Source organism: Thamnophis sirtalis, unplaced genomic scaffold (assembly GCF_051295495.1).
Source record: "Thamnophis sirtalis isolate CommonGarterSnake01/CBP01778 unplaced genomic scaffold, rThaSir2_p1.2 scaffold_3, whole genome shotgun sequence".
In the NCBI taxonomy this organism is placed as follows: Eukaryota; Metazoa; Chordata; class Lepidosauria; order Squamata; family Natricidae; genus Thamnophis; species Thamnophis sirtalis.
In genome coordinates this window covers 70,258,700-70,271,612 of record NW_028261383.1, presented here as the reverse complement: position 1 = coordinate 70,271,612, position 12,913 = coordinate 70,258,700, and the positions used below count along the sequence as shown (strand labels likewise).

The 12,913-nt window shown below is 33.2% G+C and overlaps 1 protein-coding gene across 13 annotated transcripts in view; it reads right to left on the bottom strand.

Annotated features, from left to right (window-relative positions):
* Nucleotides 1-2,746: 2,746 nt before the first annotated feature.
* The window catches only part of IQSEC1 (IQ motif and Sec7 domain ArfGEF 1), a 307,267-nt gene continuing 297,100 nt past the window's right edge, over nucleotides 2,747-12,913 (bottom strand). For 10 of the 13 annotated variants that reach the window (XM_087709086.1, XM_087709087.1, XM_087709088.1 and 7 more), the window contains 2 exons: nucleotides 8,228-8,277; nucleotides 2,747-6,956 (listed from right to left, as the gene is read on the bottom strand). In XM_087709086.1, coding sequence (XP_087565212.1) covers nucleotides 6,378-6,956; nucleotides 8,228-8,277 — 629 coding nt within the window. In that variant the 3' untranslated portion in view covers nucleotides 2,747-6,377. The remainder of the gene's footprint in view (nucleotides 6,957-8,227; nucleotides 8,278-12,913) is intronic. The other 3 variants (XM_087709092.1, XM_087709094.1, XM_087709093.1) reach the window with 3 other exon arrangements.

Below are 12,913 nucleotides of genomic sequence, written 5' to 3'. Positions count from 1 at the left end.
TGAAACCAGAAGGGTTCAACCCATGATCTGGGATAACCACCAGGAATCTGACAGTTGTATTTAACATGTTACATAGTGTTACATACATGTTACATACAGTGTGTTCAATTTTTCTTGTAGAACAAACCAATTTGGGAGAGTAATTTTTAGCAGAAAAAGTGCAGAAGGGGAGAAGTTTTCTATTACAGTTTTCTGTTAACAAGTTTAGAATGAGATAATTGTTCTTCCTTCTGTTACTCGAATATTTTGAAACTTTATTTTCTTATTTATCTATTTTGAGATACATAAAGCCATATTTTAAATTATTGTTTGTGATTCATCCTTTTAAATAAGAGATAACCTATTTCAACATTTATTTAAGAGATTCCCATATATTCAGAACAACACAGAGAACTAAAATTAATTTTATGATTAAATGACTAAAAAAGCTGTGCTTCAGTTTAATGCAATGCTTTGTGTAAGTTATATCTTCACGCCATTTAATAATTTTTTGATAGCCAAACTAAAAATCTCATCTTTGTTCTATTTTTTAGAGAGAGAACCAGAGTGCATATGATTAACATTTATTCATTTATTTCATAAAGTATTTGCAAAAATGCATAATTAAAAAGTACAGTGGGCAGGAATGTTAGAAAGTGGTCATAGGAAAAATACATATATTCATGGGAAAAATAAATTTCCAGTTTTTAAAATATTGATGCAATTTTTAATATATTGATCTCAGTGACTTGATGGAGCTCTGTTGTTGTTTCATAATATATGATTGCAGGTATTCCTCAACTTAGAACCTTTCATTTAATGACTATTTGAAGTTTACAATGGCACTGAAAACAATGACATAGCAATAGCACTTAGACTTATATTCTGCTTCACAGGGCTTTTACAACCCTATCTAAACAGTTTACAGAGTCAGTATCCAACAATCTGGGTCCTCAGTCAATCTTGAACTGGTGAGAATCAAACTTTGGCAGTTGGCAGAATTAGCCTGCAATACTGCATTCTAATCACTGCACCACCACGCCTTTCATGACCATTTTTCATGCAATCATTGCACATTCCCATGGTCATGTGATCAAAATTCAGACTTCTGGTAACTGGCTCATTTATGACGATTGCAGTGGCCTGGGCTCATGTCATCATCTTTTGCAACCTTCTGACAAGCAAAGTCAGTAGGGAAGCCACATTGTCTTTATGACTGCAGTGATTCACGTTAGAATTATGGCATGAAAGGTCGTAAAATGGGGCAAAACTCTCTTAACTGTCTTGCTTAGCAATAGAAATGTTGGGCTCAATTGTCATAAGTTGAGGACTACATGTATGTCTTTCAACTTTAAAAGCACAATGAAAAACAGAAAATGAGCTATTTAGAAAATTAGTGAAAGGTTTTTACTATGCTGAATAAATTGGTGATACTGTTGTTGTACTTTATTATCTTGTTATGATAGATCTACCCAGCATCTGTAAGGCTAGAATATTCATTTTTAGCAATCAATGAAAATTGCTATAACAATAACCCCCTTTTCATAATAAATTCTGCAATTGTTTAGAAGTACCTTTCAAAATGGAAGCAAAACACAAGTAAAGGGGAAGAAATATCATTCAGGTTCATTGACTGTTCTCCCTTTCTTCAGAATTTATGCCTTTTCTAGAGACTATTTTCTAATTTACTTTTTTGTTTCCCACTTCTCTCCACTGAGGTGCAATAGAACACCAGTTTATCAGTCTATCTTTACAATAGTGAATAGAAATTGAAATTCAGATTATTATTTTTTAAAAGCCTCTGTAAATGCAACACAATTTCTTTATGGAGTTCATAAGATGTAAAACATTCTATAGTTACTCAGATACTGGAATGAATAATACTGTTTTAATAAATATGCTGCCCAAGCAAAAACTTTAATTTATTTCCTGTGATTTTCTTAACAAGGCTCAATACCTTTGAGTCAGTGATTGTCCCCACTTGTGTTGTTTGTATCTGACCTCCAATAAGATATGTGCTTTGTAATACCTTGGAAAAATAATGACGATAAAATAAGTCTTACAGTATTAATTTGTATACAGGAAGGAATAGGAAATTATTTGAAAATGTAGATAAAAGGGGCAGATAATTCCATTCCCTTTGGATGAGAAACAAAACTTCAAAAGAAAAAACAAAGTCCAGTTATCTCCTGAAAAAGCACCTTTGGGATATTATTGATACATGTTCCAGTAATACTGCTCCATTGAATCATTTTGGCAACCTTGTTATGTCATTTATAGTCAAGTTTGTATGATCTTGCATGAGCTAAGTGTATTACCTATTGTTTCTTCTGCTTGTTCACACACTCTGCACTTTGAATCATTTGATGATTTTTCAAATCTGGCAAATCTTTTTCAATTCTATTCATTAGTTGAACTAGCTGGCTCTTGAGCAGCCAAGACAAAGCCTACAGTTTCTTTTTTATGTTTCTTATATCATTAATATTAACATCAACATTATTAATATTCCTTATGATTATAAGGGAACAGTAGTTGATGTGAAGCGGAGGATCTATAGTGAGATTGCGTGATGATAAACAATAATACCATGTACTGTACATTACTGATTATCCAAAATGAATGAATAAATGCAAGTAATCTCTTTCCTAATTTTGAATGTAATTCTTAAAACAATGCAAAATGAGATGTCCAAGAATAAAAGTGGCATTAATAATTTTATTCAATTAATATGAAAAAATATATGTTCTACAAAGAATGAGAAACTTGGTGAGTTCAAAGTGATTTATTTGATTTCCCACATAATCACAGTTATAGTTTAACAACAATAAAGTCTGATACTACTTACAAACAAATGCATATTAAAATGAAAGCACTCCTTCTTTTCCAACAGTTACAAAATCTCTTGAATATCCCTTTACAGAAGCTTCTCATGAGCATGATGTTTCTTGAAGTCTTTTAACAGTCTGCATTCAATCTAATTCTAACAGTTTAATACTATTCAAGCTGGGATTTAGTTCCTAGCAGAGACAGGTACTGTGTGTAACCTGAAAAGTGACTGCAGACTTATATTAATACTAATTTACACACTATATACAGTTTAGAGAATTAATTATTCTTCCTACTTGGTCCTGTTTCCACTCCCTTTTTCCCTCCTTCAAAATTGTATCTTATGATTGGTCATTTTTTCTTTGAACTATGTACACACTTTTTTTGCAGGCAAGGTGTGATGGTATTTTACAATGGAAACAGCGAAACTCATGCTTAATTGCAGAAAATGCACAGCTGTATATGAAACAGCATGTCAACATGTAAAGTGTCATTGTTAAGTAGCTGCTGACTGCTTTTCAGCTCATTTAAAAATCAAGAAACGAGGTTTAGCTGCATGCAGTGCTTGATGGGAAAATCATCCTACAAGTTATGCTGTAAGACTTTTAGCAATACAAGACATTTACATTATAATAGAATAACTTTGGTTTTCTTTACATTGATTTACATTTCATTCTTAATTAAAAGAAATATATAATGGATGGTTGTCCCAGAAAAGATATTTTTACAAGGTCCATTTTTCTTAGTTTTCACTGAGAGAAAGAGATGTAGTTCAGTAGTGCTTTATACTGCTTCGTAATCAATAAGGAAAACATAATTAAAACTTTCCAATCTCTTTTAAAAAATTAATTCTATTTTCTTCAGTAGCATATAAATTGTAATAATGATTACTTTCATTTTCCAAAACATGGAAAAGTATTTTTCTTTTTTACTTGTATAACTAAAGGCAATTCGCTTCCTTGGATGTTTTGTCTAAATGGCAATAACACTGGATTTTTCTGCAATAACATATTAATTGAATGGGTTTATTGATTATTTTTTTATATTTGCTAATCATCAAAATTTGTGATGATTACTTTTTCTGTATAATTATAAAATATAAAACTTGTTTCTAACTAAATGCATATGAATCTATAAACCTAAAATCTTTGATTTTCCTGGAATATCAAAACAATGAGTATAAAAGATGGATAGCATTTTTAAAATATGCAATAGATAATACAGATATTAATGCTTGAAATGTAAAATAATGACTATCCAGCCCATTGCTTTGAGTTTGATATATGCAGATTATACAATGACCAATACAAAGGGAAAAAATGTCCTATCTTATCTTTTCTGGAACAACTTATAAGTTACAATTCAACTCTACTATTGGTACAAAGGTTTGAAGAAAAGCTTACATATTTAAATATGTTAACACTTTACTTCAACTAATATCAACAGTAACACTGAAATACTTTGCAAATATACGTTATGGAGAGTGTAGCCTCAATACTACTAACATTAGATGACATGCATACAGTTGTATTATTCCTTATAAGAAGAAAACCCAAATTTAAATGTGAAGAGATTTTTGGGTTGTGATGTTCCCTCTTAGGTAATCTGCACAATCTAGGACAGCTTGGATGATAACATTATTTTTATTAAAATTTCCAATGAAGTTAAATTAGATGGAGGGGAAACCAAGGACAGGAAAAGTGTTGTATATTGCATAAGAAATAATTTTCAAATTTAAACATCAGACTCTGTTAAGTGGTTGTTTCTGGTGAATCAAAGTTAACAAAACTATTGATCTTATTTTTGCTGGTACTCCATATAATCCATATATTAGAAAGTGAGGGAAGAAAACTGGAGATCAGGAATCACCAGTATAGGGAAGTTGTTTCATACGTTATGACTTCTTTCAGAAGCAATAATCAGTTTTTGTTTGGTTTTACCCATCTTTCACGGGAACATTTTTCCTCCTCTTCTTTTAAATCAACATTCAGAATTCTGCTGGTGCAGCTCTGCGGTTCCTTTTGTTTCTGCCTTTTAGATGTAAAGTCGTGATTGAGGTGGCTCAAAATGCTGAAACTACAAAGTATGCTCCATGTATGATTTTATTTTTTTAAAAAAAATAGGATTTAGGTTTACAAAGAAATATATGGTCTTGCAAACGACTCAGTACAACACATAAGCAACAACAGCACAGTTGGATTTTACAAGATGTCTTGGACTAACTGGACTATGACAGTTCGAGCATAGACTCAGCCTGCTGAGTGCTGGATAAAACTAACAAATGTGATGAGAAAAATGGTGAGAAAAATCCTGCTGCCAGCACATGGCTACATGGAATTACAGTTATAAAAATCTATACTCAATACTAAAATAAACTTTCAAGTTTCTGATTGCTTTCATGTGGAAAAAAAGTCTGAAGTTTTCATTGATAAAAACTGAGTATTAAATGGTAAAGAGGCAATGCGGCCGAAAAGAATGGATGTTGGTTATTTCAGGGTCTGAGATGAATGTTCATGCAGCGTATATAAATACCTTCTATGTAAATCTTCATGTGTATTTATTAAAACATACACAAACACAAAAGAAATGTAAACTATGTAAGTTCACAGTTATCACAGCCTTTAAAGTGTCTAAGAATTGGAGGAACCAAAATGTAGAGAAAACCTATAGTAAAGGTTGTCTCGTGTTGCTACTGTATAGTTACTGCATCTTAACTAGTTTGCTTACCTGAAATAGCAGAGCAGTTATAATACTGAATAAGTATATTATTATACTAATAGAGTACAAAGCATATTTGATTGCAACAGTTATATGCTATGTTATTTGGCACATTTTGCAAAGATTGCTTAAAGATTTTATTTTCTCAAGTCCAGAGAACTTTCAATGAGTACTGAAATGCCTGGAATTTGTTCTTTTTTTGGTCTACACTTCCATTTGCTACTCATCTATTTTACTGCCCTTTATCAGTAAGGGAAATTATGGAAAAGTATATATTGCTAGCTTTGTGGACTGAAAAAGCTTTTTCTAAGCATAAATGTTATCTATACAGTGTCTGTCTCTCTGTCTGTCTCTCTCTCTCTTTCTGTATATATATATATCTATATATCTATATTTATATATTTATATTACATAGAGTTTACTTACGTATTTTCATCAACCATATGAGGTCTACTTTTTTTGCCCATTGTAAATTAAAGAGCAAGAATGCCACATTAATTTTATTTCATAGTTTTCTTTTTATTTTGAGTAAGTTATGTTTTCATTACTTGTTAAAAATGGTCATGCGGATGAAAAAAGGTAGTTTAACATTTTCAGCAAGCAGCATATTTTCAAGGCTACTAGAGAAAAAGGAGGGAAAAGGTCACCACCGAACTGTAAGACCAGCACTGTGAGGTTAATATGCATTGATCCATTGAATCCTTAAGGCAAAGGAGTCAATTAAGTTGTTTCTGGTTCGGATCTTTTAAAATAAATTAAAAAAATAACCAGAATTATAGGCTGCGTCTGTTTCCTGTAAGTGCCTTTACATCTAGGCCTAGAGCTACAGCTGTGGCTAGGTGGCTGGCTGGCTTCTAGACTATTGTGCTGATGCCGCTATGCTTGGGCTTTGTGCTGGCTGAAGTAGAAGGGGCTACTGGCTGTGCATGGTGATGGGAAGCATGGGAAGGATGTGCCAAATGAGAAGGTGGCAAGGGAGGGTGGGGAGCGTGGGAATACGGGGCGTGGGAATGTGGCAGGTATGAATGCTGGGCATGAGCTACATGCTGTGAGTGCGGCCCATGATGGTACTGGTGCGGATGCTGGATGTGCTGGGGCGGATGATAGTGATGGTGATGGTGATAAGGAGGTGGGTTCTGCATATGGCAGTACTGAGAGTGATGGCTGTGCACTTGTGCCTGGGTCTGCCCTTCAGCCGGACCCGGGTGGTGCATGGCAGGAGGATGTTGAGAGTGCTGAGGGTGTGACATTATGGGAGGGTGCTGAGGTGGTGGGCCGGATGCTAAATGGCCTTGGGAAGGCTTTCCTCGCTTACTACCAAATAAGGACCCTAGTAGTGAGGAAGAATTAGGCATAGTCTGGTGAGGGCGAGATGGACACTCTCGGGTTGATGTAGCTCTTCGGCGCATATGAGGACTGCTAATGATGGACCCCTAAAAAGAAATTAATAGAAAATAAAAATTAAAAAAAATCTTAAAAATATGTGTAAAAGAAAAAGTTCACAGTGACCATCATGTTTTCTTTAAAAGCTCATATAGAGAAATAGCTTTATGAACTGCAGGAGAAATCTCTTTCTTTTTCTGCCAATTTCTTTTTCAAGTTGTACGTGGGAAATACTAAGTATGATCCATTAACAAATACTGGTGGCTTTCTTAAAATAAAAGAAGCCTGAAATTATTAAATAATAAAAAGTATTCAGTTACCACAAAATCTTTGATTTTGCTTTACATTCTTTACCCTACTAAAAATATAGTCATGTTATTTATTTTTCTCTTCAAGGACAAAAATATATACATTTATGTTGAATTAACCTGAAGGCAGTTACACACTATTAGTTGTCAGATTTCATGGTAATTTTTTCAATAGAATTATTATTAAAATAGCCTGTTCCTCTTTGCAATGTAGAAAATAAATATTTTCTTGCAAATGAATTGCTTCTATATTTTTGCAGGCTGATGTGCTGCTTAGTATTTTTAACTATTTATCTTTTAACTATCCAACTTTCTTGTTAGTCTCTGGATGCTTTTGTTTTCTTTACAAACAATTAACTGCCGATGCTTTGTGTGCTATATGTGGACTGCACTCTGTTCAGTTTTAACATACATACACACATACACACACACACATACACACACACACATACATACACACACACAAATCTGCAGGCTGAATTCAAAGACATGAACAGTATATAAATGGTTTGAAGATGAATGAAATCTCATGAAATCCACATTGAATTCACCTGTTTTATATGTTTTCTTTTCCCATGCCCTATCTTTGCAATTCCATGATGTCACGACTGCATACATTTCACAATTTAACCAGAAAGTAAGCAATGTGAATGACTAAGCATGAATTCAATACTTTGCGTTAAATAACAAACAGCACAATAAGTGCACTGTGTAACAAAGAATCATCGGGCCTTTACACAGTGACAGTGGCAAAAGGGCACATCATATTTATTTAGTCATGCTTGCAGGAACAGAAGGGGAGAACAGCAGCTGAAACAAAATAATGATGCATGATCTAAACAGACCAGAAGTAGTGTTGGTTTTTAAAGGCTAAAACTATAAAGCCTTGGCATGCATTTTATTTGAGGCAGGCAGGTTGTATGTTAGAAGAAAAAAAGAGCAAAATATGTATATAAAATAAAGGTTTGAAATGCACATCACATCCAGCTAGACATCAGTAACTTCCTACTTACTTCCATATTGCTGTCTAGCGATCCTGCACTGCTGCGACGCCCACGCTTGCCTGCCCAGGACATGCAATACCATAGATTAGAGACCAAGACAAGACCTGGGGAATCAATAGCCACTTTCCCTAATGCATTGCAGGACTTTTTTCTGGCAGCCTGAAGATTAATTTTGCATGTTGTGATATCCCAGGAATTGTTATAGAACTACACAGTTAAAATTAAACTTTATGCACACTGACTGAAAAGCAATTTGTCTATTTTTCAGTGGGCCTCATGCTCAGGTAAGAATGTAATTTATATTGCCTGGAAATCAATGAGGAAATTTCTATTTTAATGTGGTTGAATACACCAGTACACTTAGTATAAGCCTACTGGAAGCAATGGTACCTAATTTAATCATCAATAATGTTATGTTCCATGGATTTCAATGATACCTGCTTTAAATATGAGAAAGTCTGAACATAGATCATGATTTATAATGGAAAAATTAGAAGTTAAAGTGACTAGTTTCATTATAAATTTATCGTATTTTTCGGACTGTAAGACGCACCAAGATTTCAAAGAGGTAAGTAAGAAAAAAAGTTTTTGTCCTCCCGAATACAGCCATTTTTTGGCCTCCTGAAGTCCCGCCCCTTCCCCCCATTTTTGCAAAAAACAGACCAGTCTCCAGGAGCACTCTGCAGGCTTCAGCAGGGCTTGGGGAAGGCAAAAACGCCCCCATTTTTGCAAAAGGCGGGCAGAAAATGGGATGTTTTTCACAAAACCAGGTATTTTTGCCTTCCCCCAGCCCTGCTGAAGCAAAAATGGGGTGAAGGGGCGGGGCTTCAGGAGGCCAAAAAATGGCTGTGTTCGGTGTATAAGATGCACCAACATTTCTAAGCTCTTTTTTGGGGAGAGGGAAAGGTGTGTCTTATACTCTGAAAGATACGGTATCTTATATGTATTTTTGTGGAAATCTATGTTTGGGCATCTTAATATATAATATATAATTATACATATGAACAATTGTCAATGTGTGTGTTATCCTGTAAAATGTTTATATAAAATGGCCATACTGGATAGGATTTAATTTTTTAAAAAAATAATGGTTATGAATTTCTTAAAATCTATTTAAATGTTTTTAGTCATACTCAAGAACTTCAAGTATGATGATTGCATTTTGACTTATAGATTTGCTACTATTACATGACAATTAAATGAAAGATGATAATATAATATCATACAATCAGGACAAAGGAAACTAAATTTAATTTTGCATACAAAATTAATTAATCCAATGTTATGTTCAAGATTTGTTTGTTCACTGTGCAATGCTTATACATTTACATGGATTTACAATGTTTTTTTTAAGATGGGTGCTCAGATCAGATACTTAACACTAAAGATTTGTTGGGTGCCTATTCCTAACATATGGTAACCCATTCACCCTTGGAAAAACACAGAGTCTAGGACACTTCTATGGTAAATTTAGTTTATATGAAATGTAACATTATGCGATAATAATAATAGTTTATTCAACTTGCATGCCATCCAACTCTCAATGACTCAGAATGGGTCTAAATTTAAATTAAAAGGAGAAAGAAGATCCAAGTTAAATATTAGATTTGGGAATGTGCCAACTGTGGAAACAGCATGGAAATTAATAACAGCCCCAAAGTGTTGTTCAGATAGAAATATTCGACATTTCATGTTTTGCCTTCAAGAGAAAAGATACTTGCTGTCTTAAGAAGTCCCGCCTTATTAAATGTGAACAAAGACAGAATAAAAGGGAATAAGGGCAATTAATGACTTTATCATAATTCTGAGCATTAGAATGGTTATTGTCTAGCAGCCAAACAATAATGTAAAGATGGAGGTATAATATCTGCTTCTATATGTAGTAGTTAACAAAACACAGAAAGTCAAGCTCAAAGGGACAAGAAAGAAGCATTCCACTTCTTACTTTTAAAAAGTCAGACTGAATTCCACAAGAATGAAATTGATGCAGTGAGTTTATGCTAGTTCAATGATAAAGAAAAGTTTCAACAGAAAAAAAGTGTAAGATGCTAAGTTCTGAGATGTCATGCAACACCCTTTATTATTTCAAGGTAAAAATAAAACAAAATATTATATAAATATGGTGAATATAATTTATCATTAGCCAGTTTAAAATATTCGTTTAAAATAAAAATCTGTCACTCAAATGTTACTTTCCACATTAATAAGCTATTCCATATTATTCTGTGTAATGTGTTTTCTATTTTTTTAAAAAAAAACCAAGGACAGTCTGGTATTCGTCATCATATTTTTACTTACAAATGTGCAAAGCATTTCAAAAAAGTGCTTTATATCACATGACAACGTGTACAATGAAAATTTCTTCTTCAATAATTAAAACAGTTATTTCTCTTTCTGGGAACTGAAGTAATAAGTAAAGGGAAGAAGCAGGCATGTGAAAAAGATACAGTTGCCTTTATCTAGGAATCATGCTTTTTAGGCACAATCACATGTTACAAAGCATCTCTTTCAAAGAATTTGCATAACCCTGTTAAAATATTTGTCAAGTTGGGTTTCTTTCAAACAAGCATGTTTGAAAGGCATGTTTCCCTTGAAAATCTCCATTTTAGAATTATGGTTACTGTAAGACTATTTTATAGAGCATACAAGTGCTAAAGTTAGTACTATGTGATAAAAATCTGAATGAAGTTACATGTCCTAAATCAGTTTATTTATTAAAATTTTATGCCACCCAACTCACTGATGCAGAGACTTGGCAGTTTACAATATAACAATGCACTTTCATACATTTTAGGATTATTATTTTTTAAACAATAGGATTTTGAAGGATATTGTTTAGGATAAAAAATATCAGTCCAAATTAATGCTTCTATATTAGTTCAGGAATATTTTAAGATGGTCTGTTCCAGTTTCTATTAATGATTCAGTTTTTATATGATAACCAATGTGGTAAACAATATAAAGGTGTGATGAAAATATGACGATGGAAAAGGTGATTAATCTCACAGAGATCACTCATGTATTAAAAATCAATAGTTGTAGTCTCAGTGTAAGTTGCGCAAAGATTTTTCAAGTCTTTATTAACTCTACTGATCTACTAATGAGATTCAACTGAGAATGTGGAATAAAATGTTGCAAAATAGAAGCCAGGATTTTTAGTCACTTTTTTCTATGGTTCAACCTCACTTCCAATTGATATTCAGCATTTTGTGCCACTAGCCCTGCTCACTCCTCACTGAGATATTTGGAGGTGGTTGGGATTTGCAAGTTTTATGAGGATGTCTGTAAAAACTGTTCTCAATCCCAGTTCCATGAATTCCTTGATTTATTCCTTTATTTTTAAACAATGTCTGTTGTTGAAGATATTTTAAAATAACTTCTTAGTATCAATCAGAAAATGACTGACGCAAAGCAAACATGTTATCCTTTTAGTATCTACAGCAGTGGTTCCCAACCACTTGGCCATGTCCCACCAAAGCATCTCTAAAATTCTGATCCCCTGACATATAATTCGTACTTTACTCAAAAAGTGAATTCTACTCACACAGAAGAAGCCTAAAAGGTCATTAACTTGGTTTAAACAAGGTTCAAATTGCTCCCATTAAAAATCAATTTGTCTCCCTGTGGGTTATGGGCCCACGCTGGGAACCACTGATCTACAGTATCTCCCACAGAGGTCCTTTTCCAATTTCCTTAGAATTCTGGCAGTTGAAATCATTTTATTGTTGCCAACATTGGCAAACATTACGGAATTGTATTCTTTTCTTTATGCAGTTTTCATTAGGGTTTTTTATTGCCTCTCTAATGTTTCCTTTGGGCAATTCAGCAAACTACATGGTCACTTCAGGTTTTCCCTCTTTTGCATGGATAGTGATGTTCTGGGTCACAAGTACAAGCAAGAAAAATGATGTCAGAAAGGAGAGATATGATGTTTGTAATCTAAAAATATATTTATGATATTGGGGATATTACTATAATAGGCAAAAAGCCTATACTATGATGGAAAACCAAAAGGAATTCTCATTATTCCTTTGTCCTGAGAAGCCTCAGAAACAGTTAATGTGATTGGCAAAGAACAAATAAAACATTGAACATATTACGCAATAGAAAGCAGAAGATCAGATGATTCTGTGTGATATACCTCCACAGTTTCATAAAGGGTAATCTTACTATCAAATCCAACTCCTAGGTGAAACAATTTATTTCTAATTTCTATTTTAAAAATCTTACATTTTTATTGTGACATGCAATCCCAAAACTCATCATATAAACAGTCTACGTAATGTGTTCTTGAAAAAGCCATCTTGATATTGTTAAAATTATTTATTTATATATTAAATGATATGCCTTCCATCTCACTCAACAAAGCAAGATTTTGGTAAAGTGGAGATTTCAGAAAAATTAACATATTCCATACATATTCAATAGTTTTAAATTTTCTTGTACATAAAGTTTATTTCATAAATATTTTGGGGAGTTACCCTAAATAAAACAAAATGAAACTAATCATAATTTTATTAGCAATTTAGCAATTACTATGAGTCAAACAATTTTCATGGCATACAAATATATCCTATAATAATCCTATTATTACAATAAATCAACTGCAGAAACTGATAATTAGGGGTCTTTAAACAACTGGAGGGCTCCAAAAAAGACATTAGATGATCATCTGTCAAATATGCTGTAGTAATT